The following is a 23,645-nucleotide window of genomic DNA, read 5'->3' as shown; positions in this document are numbered from 1 at the left end:
CATGTGCTCTTCAACATTTTACAACAGATCAGAGGGAGTTTGCATGTTTTATCCAAGCTATATGTTTTCTGCGAGTACTGTGGCTTAGCACTAGCCAACACCATTCATGTCAGGTTAAATGAAAGTGTGAGTGGTGTTTTGTTTACATGTGCCTCGTGACTGACTTATGTTCCTCTCCTCTCCATCTTAACAGAACTGCCATAGGCAGACATATTTTTTTTGTTCAGATTAGACTGCGATTATTGAAAACCAAAAGCTTGTAGTTTTTGGCTGGCAAATAAATACAAGACATTTGCCACAAATTATTATTGAATATGAGAACTTCAAATAATTGTTTTAATCACAAGGCCATATGCGGGGAATAAATGGCTTCTCTGAATCTGCTGGGTCACACTTGATGCACCCTGGTTTATGTTCCTCCACATATTTTTTTTCTTCAAACGTAGGGGATAAAACATCACCAGGGAAACCAAGCAGTTGTTTTGTATTTTATTACTTCCCATCTCTGACTACTTGGAAATAAAAATGATCACATTTTGCGTTAATCCCCGCCCCCTTTCATGATAATCTGACCTTTATGCGTGCTTTTATCGTGAACAGTTCTACTCGAGGAGGCCTCTCGGAAAGGGCGACACCCTGCGGCCAAACGAGACACTTCCACAGTGCGTCGCGGTCTGACATCACACTTCGCAAAATGGCGACGTCCCTCGGCTCCAACACTTACAATAGACAGAACTGGGAAGACGCGGTACGTTGTACTCTAATTATTTTGCAAACAATGAACGCTGCCGTTAGAACTGTTATCTCGTTTAGCTCCCCTGAATAACTTTACTTGAAAAATATGCCCACTTTTACCCTTAATATGTTCCTTCGTTGCCCAGCTAGTTAGCATTAGCAAGCTAACTTACAGTGTCGGTTCGTAACGTGGATGCGAGCCTTTTTTTCCACGTGATCCTGCCTTAATACTGGTTAAAATTTCGAATCCTCACGTTAACAAAGCATTTCATAAAAGCATCTGCTATCGATCTGTTGGTGGAAGACTGGTGAAAACGTTATGTTGAAACCGCCATAAAGTCGTTTGGATGCGACGATGACCAAATTGAGCCTAGCGTTAGCAGACTAGCGTTGCCAAGTGTAAACAGGTTTGCTGTAGCCTATAACTGTACTCGCAGAGGTAGGAAAATGTATCAGTCTTTTTTTTTTTTTTAATGTAAATAGAAGTAAAAAATATTTTTACTGTCACTCATATGCAGTTCCGGTTTTAATACATTGGCCCAAGGAGACAAAAAACAGCCACCCCTTTACAAAAACCCTTAAAATTAACTGATATATACGGAAAAGGATTAGGGCCAGTGAAGAAAAAGAAATAAAACGAGGGGTGACAGGATTCTGACTTTTTCCCCTCAGAATTCTGACTTTATTCTCAGAATTCTGACATGGTCGAACTTTTGGAAAAAAAAAAAAAAGGCAGTAAAACATTCGGGTATTTGTTTACAGATGTAGGAAGTGTAACCAGCCATCAGACAATGAAATATTTCAAAATAGGTGCCCCGAAAATGTACTTGTTTGTGTACTGTGGCTCCTCCTTCCCCTGCTGAATAAAACGCTTATTTTACAGGATTTCCCGATTCTCTGTCAAACATGTTTAGGAGAAAACCCTTACATCCGAATGGTGGGTGAGCGTTTGTTGCTTCAATGTTTCACCTCGTTGTTGCTTTTTGGAATGCACTCAACCATGTACCACTTGTTTTCATTGTCTTTTTTCCCTCCCACTAGACCAAAGAGAAATATGGGAAAGAATGCAAGGTATGCCTATATACTCAAAATCAGCAAATAGAATTGGAGTTTTAACATGTAATGTGATCTTCACTGTATTATGGTTGTATATTTTGCTATCAGATCTGTGCACGGCCTTTTACCGTATTCCGCTGGTGTCCAGGGACACGTATGCGTTTCAAGAAGACCGAAGTTTGTCAGACTTGTAGTAAAATGAAGAATGTTTGTCAAACATGTCTGCTGGATCTGGAGTATGGTGAGTGTTTGGTTTTGGTTTATGTTACACATTTATGTCTGAAGTATTTAACCAATGAGTTACACCTTTGAATGCATTTTGTCTTTTTCTTAGGTTTACCCATCCAGGTTCGAGATACTGGCCTTGCCATTAAAGATGACATTCCTCGCTCGGATGTGAACAAAGAATACTTTACACAGAACATGGAGACGGAGGTATTTGCTTTATCGTGCTTGTGCCAGTGTTGTATTAATCTGAAAAGTACTTTTTCCCCCTACTGTATGATTTTATTGTTCTAACACCATATTTTGTTGCAAAACAGCTAAATAAATTGCACCAATGTTGTATATATATATTTTTAAATAATTTGTGTATTCATAACTGAAGAACAGCATAAAACCATTGGTCATGTCTATTTGTTGGGTTTCAAGTGTACCTTGCATGTAGCAAATGGATAAACACGCCCCAATTTCTTTTTGTGTTTCTCCCTTTTGATTGATTCTAATACAGTTAAAGCCGTCAGGCTAATCAGCTTCTTACTTGACAATCATGCCATGTTGTTTGTGGTAAAATAAAAATTGATTTGCGTATGTGCGACTGCTCAAAACAGTATCTCCTGAAAAGTAATACGTGTTGCAGATAATTATAATGATTGACCCCTATGTGTTTTTTGTGTTCATAGTTAGCTGATTTGGATGCCGCATGGCCAGGCGGTCAGGGCGGCAAGGCGGCCAGCTCTAGTGACATGTTGCTGAAACTGGCTCGCACAACACCATACTACAAGAGGAACCGTCCACACATCTGCTCCTTCTGGGTTAAGGGCGAGTGTAGGAGAGGGGAAGAGTGTCCTTACAGGTGCGTGGCACTCTTTATAACACAATAGATCGATATCAAACAAAAGACTTGCAGTGTCAGCTGTTGGGCAGGCTATTTAGAAGTTTAAGCAATTCTTAATAGGCAATGTGTAATGTGGGCCCACCTGATGCCTCGTTGCTTTTACACAGGCATGAGAAGCCCACAGATCCTGATGACCCGCTCGCTGACCAGAACATCAAGGATCGTTACTATGGCATCAATGATCCAGTTGCTGACAAGCTTCTGAAACGGGCCTCCACCATGCCCAGGCTGGACCCCCCAGATGACAAGTCCATTACCACACTGTACATTGCAGGTCTTGGCGAAACAGTCACGGATGGAGATCTCAAGTGAGCTTTTGTTTGTTTGCTTTTTGCTGTGATTTTTCAACATAGGAATTTGTGCTGGATTTTTACTTTTTTTTTTTTTAAACATTTTTTTTTTTAGGGGCTTCTTCTACCAGTTTGGTGAGATTCGTACCATCACATTGGTACAAAGGCAGCAATGCGCCTTCATCCAGTTCGCCACACGGCAAGCTGCTGAAATGGCCGCAGAAAATTCATTCAACAAGCTCATCATCAATGGTCAGAGGCTCACGGTCAAGTGGGGAAGGTAAGGCATTATTGGAATCCGCATGTACCATGAAACGGCTCACAGTGACTCCTAAAATGTGCATTTTTCACAATTTTCAGGTCCCAGGCAGCAAGAGGAAAAGAGGGCGAAGGAGTTAGTGAGATGGGTACCAGACTTGATCCTGTGCCAGGACTACCAGGAGGTAAGTTTAATACCTAAATTTCACTCTGCAATGAAGCCAACACAGAATTATTGGTGATGTTATTTTCTAACAATTTTGCAGCGTTACCTCCACCACCACCTCTTGATGAAGAACCTCCAGCAAATTATTTCAACCTGGACCCAAGTACTTCTCCAGCTGTCATGAACCTTACTTTGCCACCACCCCCAGGCCTCAACCCGCCTCCTCCAGGTAAACCCGCAACCAATATCTACTCAAATGCTCGTCTGAGCTCCTGCATCCTGAAAACTTAATGATCTTCCATCAGCGATTCATCATATGTGCCGGCAGATCTGAAGCATCTAATGTTGTGTTGACCATATCTTTCAAAGGTTTTGGCCCGCCAATGTTTCACCCCATGGGTCCCATGGCTCCACCAATGCCCCCGCCCATGGGCATGAGACCTCCAGGTCAAATCCACTACCCTTCTCAGGATCCCCAGCGGATGGGTGCCCACGCTGCACACGGTGCACGCCATGGCGATTAGTGACCAGGCCCAAACTCTACTCTTTTTTTCATACCATACTGTCTGTGGGCTTGGAAACACGCTGTGGACTACATAGAATTACAAACTCCAACATGCATAATATTATTAGATTTATTCGGCATCCGCGGTGCAGTGCACCAACTGAATCAGCGCAGGCTTTTTTTTTAAACAATGTTAATATTCCATTGTGTAATGACTTAGTTCAATGATATGTTTTCTTTGGATATTTCTTTGACCTATTAAAACGATGCATTACAGTCTTTCATAGTCTTTGTGGATAATCAAACTCGGCGTTAGAAAAAGTGAAACATCAAAGAGGCTTGTTGGACATATTGAAATGATTGCAAAGGAGTGGTAAATAAAGTTTCTGTTAATTTCCTGGAAAAATTAAGATGAATTTCCCATAAATGTGTTCATTGTCATTATTTTATTATTTTCCATTATTGTTGTTGCAACCCTAGATTCAGTCAAGCTATACGAATGAGTGTTGCTTGTGACTAACAGTTTTGGGCATAATGCTAATCCAGTGCTCGACTGTGAAAATTACCATTTCAAAACCCTGACGTTGCTTCATCTGCCGCAGCCACTCAGTGTAGCAGCTAACCACATTATCTATTATGTGTTTTTTTCCCCCTCCCTCCTGCTGTTGCTGCTGATTAACAGAGATGACGGTCTTAAGTTAATTAGTCCTTTTTCATAGTTCATTAGATTCAGGGCACTGATGGCCTCTCCACCCCCTTGGCGCTATGTTGAAATTAGGCCGATGGTGCATGCGGTCCAAAGTGGCGCCAGGCAGGTTTGGGGATTCTTGGGCCTCAAAGCTAATAACGGGGATCACCCTCTTGCTGGACAGTGCCCCTCCAAACGGCATGGGAGACCTGCAAGTCAAAAGAAAAGCAATTGTTTTGTTTTAATGTGTTATGCAGCCTCACATAATACCATTGAATGTGGTCAATATCTACTTTATGTTTCTGACTGAATTGAAGGTGTGATATGGTGCAGTGGACCATCTGGGATTCAGGGTGACTCAACGTGTTTATCACCAGCTGCTCTGTCCATTAGTTGAGCTTTGACTTGATGGAGGTTTCACAATTTCATCAAAATCTTAGAGGGTGTAAATAGAGCCAGCCGAAGGGGGCTCATTTTTCAACCGGCTGGCAGAAAAACAAGTGACATCATGTGCATGTATCTCATCAGTGTCGAATATCAAGCCTCAGGTCCGGCCCGTAACTTCACTTAAAGTGGCCCACTAAAACCAATACAGGGGACCCCCGCCATTTGACGATAGGGACCGGGCTGGCCTGTGAATAGCTAAAGGCCATGAATAATTGACGCCCATTCAATTGCATTGAAAAATATATATAACCCCAGAAATGCTCAAATAATTACATTCCTGGCTCACTTAGAGTGGATGGGCATTTCCATAAAAAAAACGAAATAGTGAAAAATTGTCATTGCACTTTTTGTCCAGATCTCATGGACTGTCGCTTTTGGCCATGTTTTCTGTAAATTGCTTTTGTATTTTTATGGTGCAAACTCTGTCAAATTAAATTAAATACTGTTGTGAAAAAGGTTGCTATAACATTGGCAAAATAGTGTATATCAAATTAGGAAGTGGCGTACTGCCGCATACACACAAACAGATGGACGATCCTATGCCCAGAACGGCATAACCTCTTAGGTCATAGAATCTGTTGTGTCTTGGCTCACTATCTGCCAAGAAGCAATATTTGTCTTTCCTCACAGTGCAGATGCATTGCACTGAGTTCTATGGCTTCGATTCTCAGTTTCTTGCTCGAGCATTGAAAACTGAATCCCAGTGGGCCATCTCCAGTGTCACGATTGAAAATAGCCATCATGTAGCTACAGTCCATGAAAGTGCACAGCAGAAGCTGTCTGAATACTTGAATTGTGGAAACATGGACTAGAGCCCAGATGATTGGGGTGGTTAGATCATCTGATGGCCATGGAGGACATCTTTCACCTTTTCATCTCAAAAGTACTGTACCTCTTGTTTATTGAATCAATTAGGGGTTTAAGGAAGCATTTCCCAACCTTTACCTGTTGAAACACCTGTAGTGGGCAACCTGATGTCTTTGTGGTAATGGCAACTGAGCATTGAGGGCTTCCAGAAGTTCCTTGTCATGGCGCAAAGCTTCCCTCCATGGAGACCAGTAGAATCTGGGAATCGCTGTTGTGTTAAACTTCTCATGTGGGATCTCATTCAGTGGGGCAGAGTATCCTAATGGAAGAAAAGATGAGTTAAAAATGGCCCAGAAAAAGGGCTTTTAATAATGTCATTGTGGCCGCCCCAATCTGATTATAAACCCTATTAGGAGAGGCCTGGGGGAGGGGGGGGGGGGGCAATTTTAAATGATCAATTTTTGGACTTCAGATTATAATTTATGAAAGACTCCATTTTTACTTGCTATTCATGAAATTGGAACTGATTGCTTGGTCAATATGATCTGCATTTTTTTCAAGATAGTGTGCCATTTTTAATTTTTAATAAAATGTCATTTTTGTAGAGTTTGCTAGCTGACATAGTAATAACAAAATATGCTAGGAAACAAAATGCCGAAGCCACATTATGAAGCAAGTATCATTGCAGCGAGCGCCAAACATTATTTGGATAAATGAATTATGGTGTTTGAAAATAGGGAAAACTAAATTGGCAACATGCAAAGTTTACAACTCAGAGAAGCAACAATTCCGACATCTTATCTGTCATTACAAAACATACATGGTTTTACAGGTATGTTTACAGTTTAGCTAAGCAATAGCTTGTAAATTATTACGCTATAGCTTAGTTAAGCATTTAATTGGGGAGACAATTAAGTTTTTAATTTAGTTAGTTATTGCACTATACATCAAACAAGGTGCCAAGGCCTCCCAGGCTTACAAGACACAGAAAAACAAAAACATTGCGAGTGATCAAGCAAAACAACTCATCACAGGAATTATCAGACAGAAACTAAAACAAATTTTAACAAAATGTAAAGTGACCATATTCAATCTGGTTTTGAAAAAGAGCAGCAAAAAGTGTTTATTGGATGTGACTTACTTCCAACGATCCAGCAGCAGTACAGCAGCCGTAATATACTACATTTCAATGCAATTAATTGTCACTACAGTCACAAATTCTCAGTGTGGATAACATAAAACATTTATGCTAAGCGGCAAGCATAACAATGCTTTCATTTTTTTGTGACTACAAGGCCGAAACTCTACAAGCATTGGCTTAGTCCCCACCAGCATTAGGCTGAACTAGCCGTTCTACTTGTGTCACACTGCGGCCGGGGTCCTTTAGGCACAGTGCAGCACTGTTTAGCTGGAGCGAGGGCATCAGGACTGCCCTTCTTTGATGGCGTCTTCTGAAGGTTCATAACCAGGCTATGCTTACCAGCGGTAGCGAAAGCTTGGTTCTCCTTTCCTCCCTGAGGCTTTTGGATGATTTGCGGGGGAGGAACAGCCACTGGATGGGCCTAAGAAAGGGACAATTAGATTGGTTGCAGTCAAAGGGTTTTAGGAGTTCACTTTAATCGTGCCTCTGAGCTACAGGGGACACAGTTCTGCAAAGTTTTCTAAAGTAAGAAAGGACATAGGGGTGATCCAAGCATTCCTCCGAGGCTATAACACAGGCTAACGATGCTCCTGATAGGAATGAACAAAGTCAATGTGAAATTTGCCAAAGCTGGAGACTAAATACATTCCTGTAATGATAGATAAATAGACCACAGTCCCTCAATTGAGGAAAGTGTCATGTCTTAAATCTTGTGCCTTCCCCAGAGATTTGATATACCTTCACGATGAGATACATTACAAAGAGCTGTATCAAAATGTTTGCCTTTGAAGGGATAAGTTGAATTATACTGACACTGTTAGAGAGTTTTTCATTTAAATCTCATCAGGTATGTCATATGCTCCTGCCATCCACTTCCCATAGTGTTTATTTTACCCACATTTAGTCAGGTGAGCCAATGAAAGCTGACTTCAGGGTATCAAAAGTGGTACAGTCCTGCCATTTGATTATAAATATAAATATTTCTTTTTGCTCCTTGAGTCATGACCGAACTGTTCCTTATGCTTCAAATCCCAAAATTCACATCATCCTACTTGAACCAGGAAGTATCATATTTGCTAGGTTGTTTTCAAATTTTTACCTGGTTTTGCTGTTTGATTAAAGAGATCGAAATAGTTTTACAGCCACAGAACTTAAAATACTGTAGCAGGATGTAGCCTGGAACAGTTTGATTCTGGCTGACAAAATATCTGCGTTTCGTACTCCAGCTTTTATGGATAATAACAATAAAATACTCTAATTGTCTATAGGTGTATGATGTCATCCAACCACCCATTGTTTGACTAATAGTGCTCTGTGATTGATGCTTTTATGTCACATTCATGATTTAAAAAAAAAAAAAAAATTGCAGTCGCTATGAGTCACGTGTGTCTACGTTTTACACTCACGGCGTTGTGAGCAATGTTGGCCACATTCTCCAGCGTGAATCTCTCAGCCCGCTTCTGTCTCTCTTGAAACATGCGAGAACCTCGATTGGACGGAAGGTTGAGTTCCTCAATCATCACGTCTTTTGGAACGCTGACCTTCATCCCCAGATTCAGCCTCCCTGACGCAAGGCAAATGTGTTAGCAGTCACACAATCCACACACATGGCGTCGCTGTGAAGTAAACAGGTACAGGTACATCATGTGTGACCTAGCCACATATCGCTTTATCACATTTTACTTCTTATCAGTAGCAAGCCATGCATCTGGTACCTGGATTTTTCAGTAGATCATTTATTGCATTAAACAAAAGTGCAATAGGCCAGCACGTAAATGCCATGTACATCACTGAGTTGCACTTGAACATATACCTTAGATGAGAAAATTTATAATTCTATATGTAATTACTAATCAATCAAGTCATGTACGCTTAGCGAGTGGCGATGAAAGATGGCCGCCATTGACTTGCCCAGCAAGTGGTATTAGGAGTCCATCGAACACGCTGGTGCTTTGGCCTTGTGAATATGAATTTGAATTGTGATCGGTTCAAGAAACCATTTCTAATACATCTTGGTCTGGCCCAATGAAGATTAGATTGACACTGAAGCACATAGAAGCTAAAGTCTAACTGAGCAAAGGATATCTAACATCCACAAACCCGCCTTGAAAGAGTGGAGGCAAGCAAATAATATGAACTGAAGAGAGTTAACTCCTGTGAATAAATGAATACAATTTCATGGAATAGATATTAGAAATGGGGTTGCACTCTAAATGTAGGACACCACCGCTTTCTGCTAGAACCAAGCAGCAACAGAGTGCTGATTTAAATAATATCATATACGTATAATTAAGTTAAACTCCACAGAGCTCCGCTTTTTTTGCTATCATGGCCACGCAGAGACACTGAAATAGCCTCAAGATGATGTCAGTGCCAGTATTTATTGTTGTCCAAGGTTGCAAGGGTAACCGGACATATAAATAGGAATCTCGAGATGAAAGGCACCCCCCCAATGAAAGGATAGCCTTATTTCCCGCACATGATAAGTGTTTGGAGAAGCCGGAGCATTCGGAGAAGCGGCCTGGGCATGAAATCTGCTGGCAGGAGTCGCATTTTGCTGAGGTTAGGGGAACGCTCTTTCAAAGCTTAGCTGTCGGGGAAACACTGGAGAACAAACACAGCGGATGGGATGCTCCTTTCTGGAATGTTTGGAGAACAAGTCGGTGCTATGGGGATTTGGATGTGCAGTGTCTCCAGGCAGCCTTTACATTTTGAGTACAGTATCATGTTTATGTGGGTCATTTGAAAGCGCGTCGTCTTCATTACGTACTTACCTCCTCTGGCCTCTTTAGACAGCATCTGAGCCTGCAATATTCTCTGCTTGGTGACGTCATCCAGACCCAAATGCGTGAACATCATGTCCCTATGATACAATTATACATTTGATTTGAATCAGTGGGATTATGATTTGATTTGTATAGTTTCTTGACAGTACTGTGAATGGAGCATTCCCTTCCAATATATTAGTCCATTTTAAGTAAAGTATATAAATACCTCGATATATTTTATATTGGTGCACTTGTATCTTAAAATAAAAAAGGATCCTCCAATTCAAATGTGTTTTTTACAGCCATATAGCTTAATTACCCAAGTTCTATTTCAATGATTATGGAAAACCAGAAAAGAAAATGCAATTTAAAGAACATACGTTGATGTTTTTTTTATTTTTTTATCGATAGCAAAAAAAGACAAAAAAAGTGATTTTACAGTTATTTATGAATTAGTTTAAGGATATATGGGTATATGGTTGTGGCTAAAACAATTTGCGAGTCACAAGCCGTGCTACATTTGTAAACACACTGGGCAAAAAAGTTAAACTAAACCACTGAACTATTCTTAATGATGTGATGCTATAGCCTAATACTACTGTAATATTTACGTATCCCATGCATGGACGCTTCTTAATGATGTTTGTAGACTGCACATCTGCCGTTATTAATTTTGATCCGTCTTTAATACTGCTCCTCAAACATACGGTGATTTCATCTGCCAAATCAAATCCAATCTGACTTTAGATCCAGTAGATGTCTCTTGGGCATGTACAACATTCACTTTCCACCTGCGTTATATGAAATGAGAGATTGAGCTCACCTTTCATGCGGGAAGCAATTGGATTAGTAGGATTGCTTTTCTTTGGTAACAATCAACATCAAACGCATTCCCTTGCAACTACACTGCAGTGCAAGCAAATTACAAAAGGCTTATTTTGCAAGAAGGACAAAAAAGGTGAGCAGGCCATGATTGATGGTGTATGTATGCAATGATAATCTTGCATCTGCCGCCTTACCTGAGCGTCCTAGCTGTTGTCTGTCTGTGTGTGGGGTGTCACAGCTGATCTGGGTGGCTATGGGGTTTATCCCGTACCGGGACAGGAAGCCTCCTCACAGCTATGTGACACTCCCCAAACAGAGAAGGAATAGCCAGTATAAAACGCATCACGGAATGCCTCGGGCTCTTAGCTCACCGGGTTATTTTAACATGAGTGAGGACGGATGAACGCAGTGATTAGGGGGATGGGGCAAGTATAAAGATTTTCATCCTGACCTCAAAGCTCTTTGCTAATAAAAACACATTCTGGCTGTTTGCGTGTGAGCGCCTCCAAACAGCTGGCATGCGGACTGTGACACAAGGCCAGGCAAACAACTACTATTCTGTATGCACAAATATTATTAGTGAGTCACCTAATTCTTTTTGCACATAACAGCTTTTAAAACCCATCAGACTAAATTGTTGTTGTTCATTTCACTAATGTCTTAGTATTTCTCCACTGACATCACCTGACAACTGCAATTTATTAGAAATTTTATTAAAACTCAAACTATAGGGGTTCCTTACTTTACAACAGAGTTTTGTTCCTACAGTGGGAAAAGTCATGTACATAAGTCAGAATGCTCCAGTTTATTGCTAACCTTAGCCCAAATTTAAAGCTTATGGGAGATTCCGCGATTAGAGTAAATGTTTTCATGAAAATCGCATCTAGAGCATACTAGATACAAATATGTCAAACGTTCAGTGCGGCGGTGCTTGAGCTTGCCTTCTTGTGTCACGTCAGCATATATTTTTGATGTGCGGTTTATATGTAACATTAAAATTTCGGTATCTTTGTAAACTAAGGAATAAACACCACATTTAAAATATCTCTTTTTTGGGGGGGTTTGTTTGATATAATACATTTTAAATGTAATTCCAAACCATTATACAGTTTGTGGAATCCTGTTGGCCTTTAAAGTGGATTTTATGTACTGCACAGATTGATTCATTGAGGACAGCAGACATCTGGGAGGAAAGCATATTTTCCTTTTTATCTCTGCTGAGATTAGATATCGATTTTGCACCTTCTCAGCTCCACAAAGCCACCATCCCTTATTAGAAAGCCGAGAGAAAATGCGGTGTCATTTAAGGGGGAAAAAAAACTCATCAGCAGACTAACCATTAAATAAGAAGAATTGTTGCCCTTTAACACCTCTGGTGTCTCTTTGAGCACGTTTGTCTATGTACATAAATAAAAGCAGGGCAGACCCTCTAATTGTTTACTTCCTTTTACTGGTGTCACCTGTGTTTGAGTGATATGGCTTCTGTGGTGTGTTCGTGTCACATGGAGCTCCGCAGCCACCAGGCGCTGACAGCTGACACAAGAACAATGCGCACCCGTCCGCACCAAAGTACTTGTGTAATGAGAGGCCATTTAAAACAGTTGGCGCAGTCGTCCCTCAGATGAAACCCTATTGGGATATCTAATCTGATCAAGAACTGAGCTCCACAGGTAGCAGCGTTAATGGCAAAAGCGAACATTGTGCAATTAATGGCTTGTTGAAACGATTGCACTAAATGAAGTCTGGACTTTTTCCATTCACCTGCAGGTGCCTTTGGGAATACTGGTGGAAGTGCGCCATACTTTGTAGTTTGACTTTCAGTCTCGGGTGTCATAATGTATGGGCTGCTGTGTGAGAGTCTGCACGACTTCATCAAGGAGTCGTACGGGGACGATGTGTGGAAGCTGGTCAGGGAGAGAGCAGATGTCCGGCTGCATTCTTTTGTCACTCATGAGGTATCCTCCAAAATTACGCAAATGTATGCTGCATGTACAAATGTAATTGCCGCCCCATTGTGTAGATTAGGAAAATTATTCATCTGCAGTAGAATTTCCTATGGCAGCCTGACATTAGCATTATTAAAAAAAAAAACAGTTTCCCTAAAGGTCTAATTTAATAGGTTTACGGTTACCTGAGGTGCATTTGAAGGTGAGGACAAGTGAAGACCGTTCTTGCTATTTTTTTTTTCTTTCTTTGATCTGATGATCTGAAGCTCCTGGTAGCATCCTCATTATATTCTAAAGGTCTTCTTAAAATAAATTCTCTGGTGTATTTTTGTACTTGTAGGTGTATAGCGAGAGTGTGATTCCTCGCATTGCAAAGGCAGCCAGTGGGGTGACAGGGACACCCTACAATGAGCTGATGAACTCCTGGGGGGTCTACTTCCTGGGATTTGTAGGGAAGTACGGCTATGACAGGATTCTCAAGGTGACCAAAGATCTCACATTCAGTTGTTGTATGTTTGTCGCAAAACAAACTTTAGGAAGAACAGTTGGATTCTACCAAAAGTCAACGCTATAGTCTCAGTGTCCTGCATTTTGGGACACAGATGATCTGTAGATATATATTTTTAAGAAGCAACTACTCCCCACTCAGCCTGAAATACAGTATATTAATTTGTTTGTGTGTCATGAGTAGAGATGAATTGATGGCCCATCTACAGTATGCAGTCAACTGAGATTGACGCCAATGCCCTCTGCCACCCTGGCTAAGAAAATGTGGATGGTGGGACTAAAACAGACATTATATTTCATTTATGTTTCTGCTCCCAGGTGCTGGGCCGTCATGTCCGTGACTTTGTCAATGGCCTTGACAACCTCCACGAGTATCTACGGTTCAGCTACCCCAAGGTGCAGCCCCCAACCTTCTTCTGCCAGGAGGAATCTGCCACTGGAGTCACCCTTCACTACAGGTCTGAGAATCGAATGGAGTTCCATGCATTAATCATACGTTCTGAGGGATCATAGAATTAACAGTGCGCAATTTGCTAGAATGCACTTGGCCATTTCAAAGTTCCTAGTTTTGGGAATGGTTGCTGGGGAAGTTCCAGTTCTCAGTCATTGCCAAAGAGCAGATACAAACCTGTAATTCCAATGCTCTCCGAAAAGCATGTCCATGCGATCTTGTTGGTGCATCCAGCATGTTCGACAATGTTCAAACCGTACTCCACTGATCCAACTTTGTGATCTGCAGGAGTAAGCGCAAAGGCTACCTGCACTATGCCATGGGTCAGCTGAGACAGATGGGGAAGCAGTTCTATGACACTGACATCTATGTGGAGGTCTTGTCTGAGCAGTTGGTGGGGGACTACTCTCATGTCACCATGAGGTAGGCAAGCACACGCATTAAATGCAAAAACAGAACAGAAAGGCAGACATGCTAAGCACATGTACCACATTGCAGCCTGAATTCAAGAGATCTATACAGCATGGTGAAAATCAAACTTTGCATTCCTCCATCCATTTTCCAGAATATATTGGGTGACTCAGAGCGTATAATTTTAACAGTCATTGCCCGTGCTTTACTGAACAGCTTGACTTCTCGCCAGTCCTATGATCCCACCGCTATGAATATTTCAAGACTAGCAGTAAATAGGGGACTCGAACGTCCTGTTAAATATGGTTCAGCTGAAGAGGTTATTCCGAAAAAGGGTGATTAGAGATTAGAGTTGACGTCAAGGCTTACGCGTCGATTTGGAGTCGTATAGTCAAATCATCGACTAATTGTTTCAACTTCTAGCGTGTTCATATTTTATGAATTAGAATGCATGGCACAGCTTGACGCCGCTCTTTCTTCCTTGTCACCACTTTAACGCAAGATGGCTGTACTTTTGGTAATCATTTCGTGTCCCTTAAGGCTGAACTTTGACAACTCCGCTTACCGCTACATCATGAAGGAAGATGAGGAAGAGCAGGAGATTCTGCCAATTACCTCTGATTTCTTCTTTGAAGTCTTCCCCTTCAACATCGTCTTCAGACAGGTCAAAGCTGCACGTGTGGACTCCAGGAAAATTCTGGAACATACCTGAGAAGTGACTCATTGCTTTGAATCTCTAGGACATGGTGGTGCACAATGTTGGCTCGGGACTTTCGACAGTCTTCCCTGATTTAGATGGAAAAAAGATCACTGATGCCTTTTTGCTGGCTCGTCCCCTGGTGGAGTTCACGTGGAACATGGTGACGTAGCTCTCTCTTCCCGTATTGTCGTACCAAGCAAAGTGGCAAATTTGTCATTGTCTGAAACAAGTAGACTGCAATGTACGAGTGCTGCGAGTGTTTGTTTTTGTGGGTTCCTAGATCATCTCCCATCCCAACAACTTGTTTGAGATCATGTCCAAGGAACCTGTGAAAAGAGAGAGGAATCTCCACAACCGAGTCCAGAGTAAGAGTGGAAGCCATGTAAACAGTCGCAGGGGTGTGTGTCCGCTAGGCAAGGGCTCACTTATACGTCGTTTTCCTGTACACACGTAGACCTCACACGTGATGAGGGGAAAAAATGGTTTAGGAGTCATTCCAAAACTGGAATTATTTAAGAATTGAATAATTTATTTTGTCATTATTTTGATGTTATCAAGAAAAAAGGCAAATAATAAACCATCGATACCATAGTATATTTTGTAGTGCTGGGTGTGAAATATTGATGGATCCGTCGATTATAATAAAAATAAAAATAAAAAGTTCAATTCTATTGTATCACGTGCTTCTTTCAATGCAATTCAAAAAAGAGAGTGGTACTTTCTGACCACAAGAAAAAAAAAAGTCAAATCTAGCAGGAATTAGGCCTGGTAATTATCATAATGTGTTGATATTGTGCGGTAGATGTTAAGAAATTTAATCCTTGTTTAAGTAAGGGAGAGGGGTTTAAAAAAGTTTTAACACTTTTCTAGCTTGTTAAAAAGATATATCTAGTACAGATACATACATAAAATGAAATGTCAAGATCCATTAAATTAGGGGGCTGTTTGGACTTGCATTAGGAATGTCTTTTGTACCACCAACAGGTTTTACAAAAAGTAATATTTTGATGGAACTGGCATAAAAAGACATTCTTAAGAAAATGCCATTCACCCTTCTGCTTACTTGTACTTTGCAGATTCCGACTACGAAAATGCCAATCGGTCTGCAGATGTGGACGTGGAGCTCATGGCTTTTCAGTCCATTATTGGAGACGATTACAAAGGTTTTGACTTGGATGTCTGTTTGGCACAAAACGAGAGTGCTCACACAAGAAACTCTTTTGGAAGTAAAACAGCAATGTGAGGTTTAATTGAATAAACATTTCATCACGCCCCTGTTTCAGATGGCAACAGCGCTAACGCCATGGAGAGCTGGGGTGACGGTAGCCGATGCCTGAAACTGAAAGGACAAATGCGATACATGCCCGAGTGGGAGTCCATAATCTTCCTCGGAACACCTGTGTAAGAATAACATGAACCAACGCTCACACGCATAAACACAAGCAGGTGCACACTCGAGGACAAAACCCCTCATGAATACTTTTTAGTTGCAAAGCAAAACATAAAGTGCAAAGAGCGCTACATCGAGTGCGCAAACTAAAAGGCTGGTGGGCACTGAATCAGTTCAGGGGCCCATTCGAGCGGCTCTCGCCATGCATGAAATGAACTGCTAATTAGCTTGTAATCAGACAGTGGCGCTCTTGTGAGCCTAATGGGAACCCATTTGCAAGCGAGAGTGTTTTTCCACAAAAAGCATTACCAAAACATCCACATCCTTCTATAAAGCACAGAATTTTGTGAAGTGCGCTCATGCCTACATTGAAGCTTTAAGAGGCGTTACACTCTTTCTCAAATATTAAAACATTCACTGCTACACTGCAATGAAAACAAAATTAAGACAATGTTTTAAGTTACAAGAATACAGTCAGAATGTTATGTGAAAACATTTTAAGAGTGACCATTACAACCATAAATGCATTCATTATTTTTCCATGAATGTGATCTATGACTCTGTAAAACTCGATTGAATTGAAAAATATTCAAAAGGGAAAGTAAAACTAAAATAATGTGGTTGCACAAGTGTGCACACCCTCACAACGGGGTTGTGGCTGTGTTCAGAATTATTCAAATTCATGGAGTCTGCACACACCTGCCTCTGATTTTATCCAAATAAATACATTTCAGATGTTCCTTTAGGCCTTCTTAACGTTTTCATTTGCATAAGCCTGAAGGTTTTATGCTAACACTGATTGTTATTTTGAACTGTTCACTATTCCTTCTACTTTGTTTATATAATGCCTCAATTTCAACTGGACAAAAAGTTCTGATACTGTTCGATCTTTTGGAGCTAAGAAGTTCAACCTTTCATCAGATCATAAAATATTTCCAACATGCTTCCTTGCAACATAAAGTAATATCCTCACAATTGCAGTGCTTTCGCAAAATGTATTAAATGCAAATTTCCCCGTTTCATTTTGTCCATCTGCCCCTGTCATTAATTTTGTTTGTGTGCATGGGCAGGATGGAAAGCCTGAGTGCCATGTTTAAAACCGGACTGTACATCAATGACCTGAGCATGCACGACTCCAGCAGAGATTTGGTGCTGGCAGGCACACAGCAGTCGGAGGAGCTGAAAAGAGCCCTCATACAGGTTTCCTCTCTTTTAGAAACATGCTCCGTGTTATTTTATTTTTATTTTATATAATTTAGTTTTTTTTAGTTTAGTCCTGCACAACACAAGCAATTGTTTTGTACCGGTAATCTCTTTACTGTCTGAGTACAGGAGCAAAAGAAGTCCAGCAAGCTAGAGGAGAGCATGAAGATGCTGGACTATGAAATGAAAAAGACAGATGACCTCCTTTACAGAATGATTCCTAAGCCAGTAGCAAAGAGACTGCGCAAAGGAGAGCCGGCTGTAAACACTTGTGAGGTCAGAAATGGAACACAAAAAGCTTTCTTGCTGCACGACGTATTCAAATCACGACCGTCAAATGATTTCCCCAGTGTTGCAAATAAATAAATGAGTAAATAAATAATCCAAACACTAGCAACCACATCACATCCAATGTGCCAAAACACAATAACAAATGCTTCATCACAAAAATCCATTGCTACTCTTTAGCTCACTTTCATCTGTCCTAGCTTTGCTTTATTTTTAGAATTGGTTCTAAATAAAGATAAGGTCCAATTTAGTATCTGTCACTATGGTTAAGCATTTTTTTGTACAGTAACAGGCCTACATACACACACATTAAAAACAATCACACTAATATTTTGGACTTTATCAACATGAAATGAATGAATGAATATGGGTTTGCAGCACCTTTTGTGTTCAAGCACAGCAACACCAAAGCTATTTGGTAGCAGGTAGTTATCATTTGGATAAGCAAGCATACTCTTCTGCAAAACCGATGACAGCGTATTCATTTCCTTCTTCTGCATTCATTGTGTTTCTTTCAGGTGTTCCCAGATGTGACCATTCTTTTCAGCGACGTGGTGGGATTCACTCGCATTTGCAGCCACATCACTCCGTTGCAGGTGGTGTCCATGCTCAACACCATGTACACTTTGTTTGACACACTCAGCGAGAAGCACAGAGTCTTCAAGGTGTGCATGTTTTCCTTGGTATACCAGTATTTTCTGTGTTCACGTGTGCTCGAGTCAAGTGTGTTACCTTGCAAGGTTGAAACCATTGGAGATGCCTACATGGTGGTCGCAGGTGCTCCGGAGAAGACCAAGTATCATGCGCATAACATTTGTGACATGGCATTGGACATGGTGCGCTCCATCGATCACTTGAAAGACCCCTCAAATGGAAACAACATACAGATTCGTGTCGGTGGGTTGGGTTTCACGCCTATGCTGATGATGATTATTGATACAATTGTTAGGGTTCCCACACTGGGATAGGAAGTGAAACTAATACACAGCTTGTTTGTAAACAAATGTAGAGCAGCTCAGTCTCGGGTGGACGGACGTCAAGGTGATATGCTTTTGGCCCAACGTTTTTTTCTCGTTTGTAGCAGCATCACACCAATGTGATTGTCAGTGCAGGTTGAGGGGAGAAAAAAGAAGTAGCACAGAACAAGTGCAACTTCCAAAGGCATTTAAACAGTCTCTCTGGGCTCTTAAGAATGAAGCTAAAGCAATAACAAATGCCAGTGGTGATTTATAGGATAATAATTCAGACTACCCTTTTTATCCTTCATTCCCTAAAAAGAAGACAAACTAGTGTTGCACTTTCCTAATAACACATTTAAGCGGTCAATGATTTATTTGAAGTCATTCCAGCTTCTTTCTGTTTGGACAAAAGATAAGATTGTTTTTTGAGTTACATCCTCGGTGATTATACATTTATGTATTTTCAGTTAATAGCAGGCCCCCCGAGAGCAATTGCAACTACAATGGGGCCTGTGATGAAAACAAGTCTTACACAAATGGACCTGCTTTGTTTTGGCTGCAGGCATCCACTCTGGCATGGTGGTAGCAGGTGTGGTAGGACACAAGATGCCCCGGTACGGTCTGCACGGCGACACAGTCCACACGGCGTCTGCCATGGAGAGCAACGGAAAGGTGACGAAAGTGAAAGCCAAACAAAATGAACCCTGCTATTCACAAATTAACGTTTGCCAGAAGATGGCGCCAAAGCCCAGACTAATAGGGAAGCACTAATTGGGGTCAAAAATCAAGAACCACATTAGCAGCCCGTGAGCCTGTTCTATGAATTGATCACAAGTGATAGGTCCAGTTATCATTTCTAAATGTTGGATCCAAAGAACAAGAAGGGTTTATTGAAAAGAAAAAAACAAGTACTACTCAAGAAGGTCTTTGTCTCTCTTCATCAGGAAATGCATATCCAGCTCAGCAGCGCCACCTATGAGCACCTGAAAGGAAGCCACTTTATCTTCGAAAGGAGGGGCACCATTACCATCAAGGTCGGAGTCAAAACAACACACAGTATCGAAATTGTAGCTGTACTGCAAATATTCGCTATGACAACATAATTAATTGCTGTAGGACACGTGAATAGCACAGTGGGATGATGCGTTGGCAGTAAATAAATGTTATCTGCGTGCACAAAAACTTCCCTCAGGCTACAGTTGGTGCAAATGGAAGATGTGCGTATCAGCAAACCAACCAAAATAACTGGCAATGTTTTGGCTGTGGGCAGAGAACATATTTAGCATTTTGAGTGTGTAAGTGTCGCCTGCTTGCTTTTCTTTTTATCTCCAGTCTGACTTGTGTAGAGTACATTCGGTGATAATGCCAACAAAATTTCTCCCAAAGCAGCCGTCAGGAAGGATCTTAAGGGGAAAAAAAGAAAGTTGTTTTGTAAACTTCCTTTTATGAGACAGGTTGTGCTATGAATATTTAAATATGGGAACAGAAAAGATTTTTCCAGGAAGGAACCTATACCTGAGTAGAAGCTCAAATCAGACCATGCTTTCAATTGGTTTCTTATTAATTATATAACCACTTATTTTAGGAATGTAAGGTTTTGTTCACAAGCAATGTACACAATTAAGTCTAAACATTGAAAGATGAGCATCAAAATATGACAAGTTGTGTTACAATTCCTTGATCTATGACAATTTTATGGAAAACTGTATCTTGGTAGCTGAAGTTCACAACGGGCAACACGAGTTTTTTTTATTTTTATTTGGGAGACCCTCTTGTTTTATTTCCATCAAGAAGATAGCCATTCAACCCAAATACATGAATCCCAACCTTAAATTGGGCCAGGGTATGAATGGTTTGTGATGAAACAGATCCTTACTTTTGCTCATCTTTTAGGGCAATGTGGAGATTGAGACCTACTGGCTGAAAGGTAAACGGGACAAAGATGGAAATGCCCAAGCGGCGTGTCCTCAATTCGAGACCCAAACCATCAGTAAGGCCATCAGCAAGGCCACCATCACTGAGGTCATCACCGAGGGTGACGAGGAGGGACTGGTAGGGATGCAACAAGATCGTGCTTTGGCCTATCACACACCGAGCGAAGTGGGCAAAACCAACTGAACTGGTCGCTCTCCCTTATAATCCTCTCTTTGTGGCCATCCACATGTTTTTGTGGTTCAATAGAAATGTATACATGTATGTAAATGTAAAAAATGACTCGACATTTAATCAACGTATCCCATTCAAATGATGCTGACCTGTACAGATATTACTCCATACTAGGTTCATTGTGAAATTGTGCTCAAAGTTCCTAACTTTGTGTGAGTTAGCTAATTTTTTAAGCTCTATTTTGGACTTTGTATCCTTCTTTTCAGGTTTTCCCTCTGGTACCGGGCGAGGACGAAGATGATGTAAAATCTATTCACTCTCATCACATCAAGATGGAGAATTCAGGCCATTCTCTGGAGGAGTCCGTGGAAGAGTGTCGCGTGGAAGAGATGTCTGTTCACAAGGTAAAACTGAAAAGTTAAAAGACTAAGTTTTGTTGCTTTTTTTCAAATTCATAATATGCATGCTGTGTTGTCAGTCCCATTACAAAGACACTTTGCAGGAGTGCTTGGAGGACGCTCATCTGGAGTTGGAGTCACCCGAGTGTGATGGCAGGGATTCCACGATGGAGTCACGTGACAACTCCTGTGACTCTCGCTGCTCCAAGAGTGCCATGTGTTCCGTGTCCTGAACTGGTACACGTTAAAATGGAAAAGCCAAACAGACACTAGCTGATGCCATAGTCAGTAATGGACTCTTTGTGCATCTGATGTAAAACACTGACAAACAATTTGTTTGCTTTTTGGTCTTTTGATTCTAGACTCCAGTGATCTGTCTTGAGTACATTTGACATGAGACTGATAGACTTTGTTTTATTGCATAGTGATAGAAGAAAGAATAAATATAGCCCAGTGAGAATAAATATTTCAATCAACACATTTCAGCTTCACCTTAAAGCAATTAAACTATTTATCCCCATCCCAAAAATCTCATTGCTATGTGGTTCAGTTGAACACTCTTGTGTTTATTTCTTGCAGTCTTGCACGCTATAGCTACTACTAGTTAGATCTGACAATCAAATGGCTTTTTCCTTTCAGAAAGTTTCAGTAACAAGCTTGTCAGCTCAGTAGAAATTAAGCAAGTTGGCAAGAAGTGTACAGACCTGACCTGTTTGTCCGCTACTATTTATTATACCACTCAGCTATGATGTGACTTCATGTAAAGTATGTGTACATATAAATAGTACATATATACACAGACACACACGCACGCACACGCACGCACACACACACACACACACACACACACACACACACACACACGCAGACACGCACACACAAACACACACACACGCGAAATTCAAGCCTCTTGCATTTTCATTCTGCAGCTGGGACACACCTTGGCCGTGTTGTATCTGCACACATTCAAATGATGAACAAGCATCTCCTTATCTCCATCCATCCATCCATCCATCCATCCATCCATCCATCCATCCATCCATCCATCCATCCATCCATCCATCCATCCATCCATCCATCCATCCATCCATCCATCCATCCATCCATCCATCCATCCATCCTCTGTACCGCTTATCCCCACGGGGGTCGCAGGCGTGCTGGAGCCTATCCCAGCAGTCATCGGGCAGTAGGTGGGGGACACCCTGAACTGGTTGGCAGCTAGTCACAGGGCGCACAGAGTCGAACAACCAGCCGCACTCGCACTCGCACTCGCACTTGCACTTGCACTCACACTCACACTCACACTCACACTCACACTCACACTCACACTCACACTCACACTCACACCTTAGGACAATTTGGAATGCTCAATAACCCTACCATGCATGTTTTTGGGATGTGGGAGGAAACCAAAATGCCTGGGGAAAACCCACGCAGGCACGGGGAGAACATGCAAAGTCCACACAGGGAGGGCCGGAGGTGGAATTGAATCCGCACCCTCTGAATTGTGAGACGGGCGTGCTAACCAGTGCACCACCGTACACACACATACAACCTAGTGTAAGGCAACCTGGTAATATAGTGTAACACAATATAACACATGCAACAAAATGTGGTGTAATGCAAAGTTGCTTATCCAAAGTAGCTTAGTACAAGGTAGCACAATGCTACATAGAGCAATACAGTGTACAGTAACTGTAGCGTAACATGACATGATACAGTGTAGCAAAATAGAGCAAAAGTGGTGTAACACTTAGTAGTGTGCAGCATAATGCAAGGTAGTTTAACACAATGTAGTGCACCACAACATGGTGTAATGCAACACAGAGTTGTGTAGCTGTACAGTGTAAGGTGGCACTATGCTAGTGCAAAATGATGCAGAGCTACGCAATATGGCGCAATGGGGTGGAGCAAAACATAACATAGAGCAACAAAATGTAGTGTACCGCAATGTAGCATAACAATATTCCGTAATGTGCAACGCTGCAATGTTGCTTAATACTTTGTACTGAATGCGACATACTGTAAGATAACGTGTAACACTACACGTCATATGCTGTGTTACGTTGCACAATGTGATTACATAATATGTAAACTAGCACGATGCAACCCGCCATAATGTTGGCGAACAAAATATAAGCCTTAACAATATAATATAAATACAATTGAGAAATTCTGGGACCGAAAACATTTTCTCACTCAATCATTTTTCAATTCAATTCACCCTGTAAAAGGTTTAAATAACAGCTTAGTTAACAGCTGTGCAAAAAAATTTCAAAGGACCTTCATTTGAAAAATGTCTTTTTTTTTTCTTTGATTTGATCTTTTCTGTGATACCAAGCAGTCATGGGCATCGGTGAGTTTAGCGTTTTAAATAATCATGTGTGGTATATCATGTAGATGACATCAAACGCAATGACGTAATGCCACTCAGATGTGATTCCCAACTGACAGGCCTTCAGTCGAGGTGCACTTAAAGGTGG

General features: G+C 41.3%; 3 protein-coding genes across 4 annotated transcripts; 2 read left to right on the top strand and 1 right to left on the bottom strand.

The window, feature by feature from the left end:
• Window positions 1–608: 608 nt before the first annotated feature.
• rbm22 (RNA binding motif protein 22) lies at window positions 609–4,554 on the top strand. Its single transcript, XM_061291651.1, has 11 exons — window positions 609–748; window positions 1,619–1,672; window positions 1,777–1,806; window positions 1,900–2,032; window positions 2,126–2,226; window positions 2,694–2,866; window positions 3,016–3,216; window positions 3,314–3,478; window positions 3,559–3,641; window positions 3,723–3,851; window positions 3,992–4,554. Exons 1-11 carry the CDS (start codon window positions 695–697, stop codon window positions 4,144–4,146), a joined length of 1,278 nt encoding a protein of 425 aa, XP_061147635.1. The 5' UTR covers window positions 609–694; the 3' UTR covers window positions 4,147–4,554.
• Window positions 4,555–11,152, bottom strand: LOC133162474 (myozenin-2-like). The gene is made up of 6 exons (XM_061291686.1): window positions 10,998–11,152; window positions 9,985–10,073; window positions 8,617–8,774; window positions 7,550–7,631; window positions 6,208–6,388; window positions 4,555–5,024 (listed from the first exon to the last, which is right to left on the bottom strand). Exons 2-6 carry the CDS (start codon window positions 10,067–10,069, stop codon window positions 4,841–4,843), a joined length of 690 nt encoding a protein of 229 aa, XP_061147670.1. The 5' UTR covers window positions 10,070–10,073; window positions 10,998–11,152; the 3' UTR covers window positions 4,555–4,840.
• On the top strand, window positions 9,671–21,696 carry LOC133162436 (soluble guanylate cyclase 88E-like). Of its 2 annotated transcripts, none has more exons than XM_061291634.1 (19): window positions 9,671–9,772; window positions 12,571–12,758; window positions 13,090–13,230; window positions 13,575–13,714; window positions 13,996–14,130; window positions 14,659–14,782; window positions 14,859–14,978; window positions 15,099–15,183; window positions 15,895–15,981; window positions 16,102–16,219; window positions 17,279–17,408; window positions 17,541–17,687; window positions 18,218–18,364; window positions 18,440–18,596; window positions 19,221–19,330; window positions 19,603–19,692; window positions 20,552–20,710; window positions 21,031–21,168; window positions 21,243–21,696. In XM_061291634.1, exons 2-19 carry the CDS (start codon window positions 12,639–12,641, stop codon window positions 21,393–21,395), a joined length of 2,301 nt encoding a protein of 766 aa, XP_061147618.1. In that variant the 5' UTR covers window positions 9,671–9,772; window positions 12,571–12,638; the 3' UTR covers window positions 21,396–21,696. The 2 variants fall into 2 exon arrangements, with proteins under 2 accessions (XP_061147618.1, XP_061147611.1); XM_061291627.1 differs by lacking the exon at window positions 9,671–9,772 and adding an exon at window positions 11,098–12,473.
• The last annotated feature ends 1,949 nt before the right edge of the window (window positions 21,697–23,645 follow it).

Source organism: Syngnathus typhle, linkage group LG1, assembly GCF_033458585.1.
Source record: "Syngnathus typhle isolate RoL2023-S1 ecotype Sweden linkage group LG1, RoL_Styp_1.0, whole genome shotgun sequence".
NCBI lineage: Eukaryota > Metazoa > Chordata > Actinopteri > Syngnathiformes > Syngnathidae > Syngnathus > Syngnathus typhle.
Note: the sequence above shows the minus strand (reverse complement) of the source record. Positions and strands in the feature narration are given on the sequence as shown.

Bases quoted from the DNA above. Each gene is read 5' to 3' on its own strand.
- rbm22 (XM_061291651.1), top strand. From the start codon at position 695: ATGGCGACGTCCCTCGGCTCCAACACTTACAATAGACAGAACTGGGAA. The intron at 2,227-2,693 runs GTATTTGCTTTA...TTGTGTTCATAG, and splicing joins CACAGAACATGGAGACGGAG to TTAGCTGATTTGGATGCCGC. The intron at 2,867-3,015 runs GTGCGTGGCACT...GCTTTTACACAG, and splicing joins GGGGAAGAGTGTCCTTACAG to GCATGAGAAGCCCACAGATC.
- LOC133162474 (XM_061291686.1), bottom strand. From the start codon at position 10,069: ATGATGTTCACGCATTTGGGTCTGGATGACGTCACCAAGCAGAGAATA. The intron at 8,775-9,984 runs GTAAGTACGTAA...GCCTTGCGTCAG, and splicing joins GTCTAAAGAGGCCAGAGGAG to GGAGGCTGAATCTGGGGATG. The intron at 6,389-7,549 runs GTAAGCATAGCC...TTCTTCCATTAG, and splicing joins CCAAGCTTTCGCTACCGCTG to GATACTCTGCCCCACTGAAT.
- LOC133162436 (XM_061291634.1), top strand. From the start codon at position 12,639: ATGTATGGGCTGCTGTGTGAGAGTCTGCACGACTTCATCAAGGAGTCG. The intron at 13,715-13,995 runs GTCTGAGAATCG...TGTGATCTGCAG, and splicing joins GGAGTCACCCTTCACTACAG to GAGTAAGCGCAAAGGCTACC. The intron at 14,979-15,098 runs GTGACGTAGCTC...GTGGGTTCCTAG, and splicing joins TGGAGTTCACGTGGAACATG to ATCATCTCCCATCCCAACAA.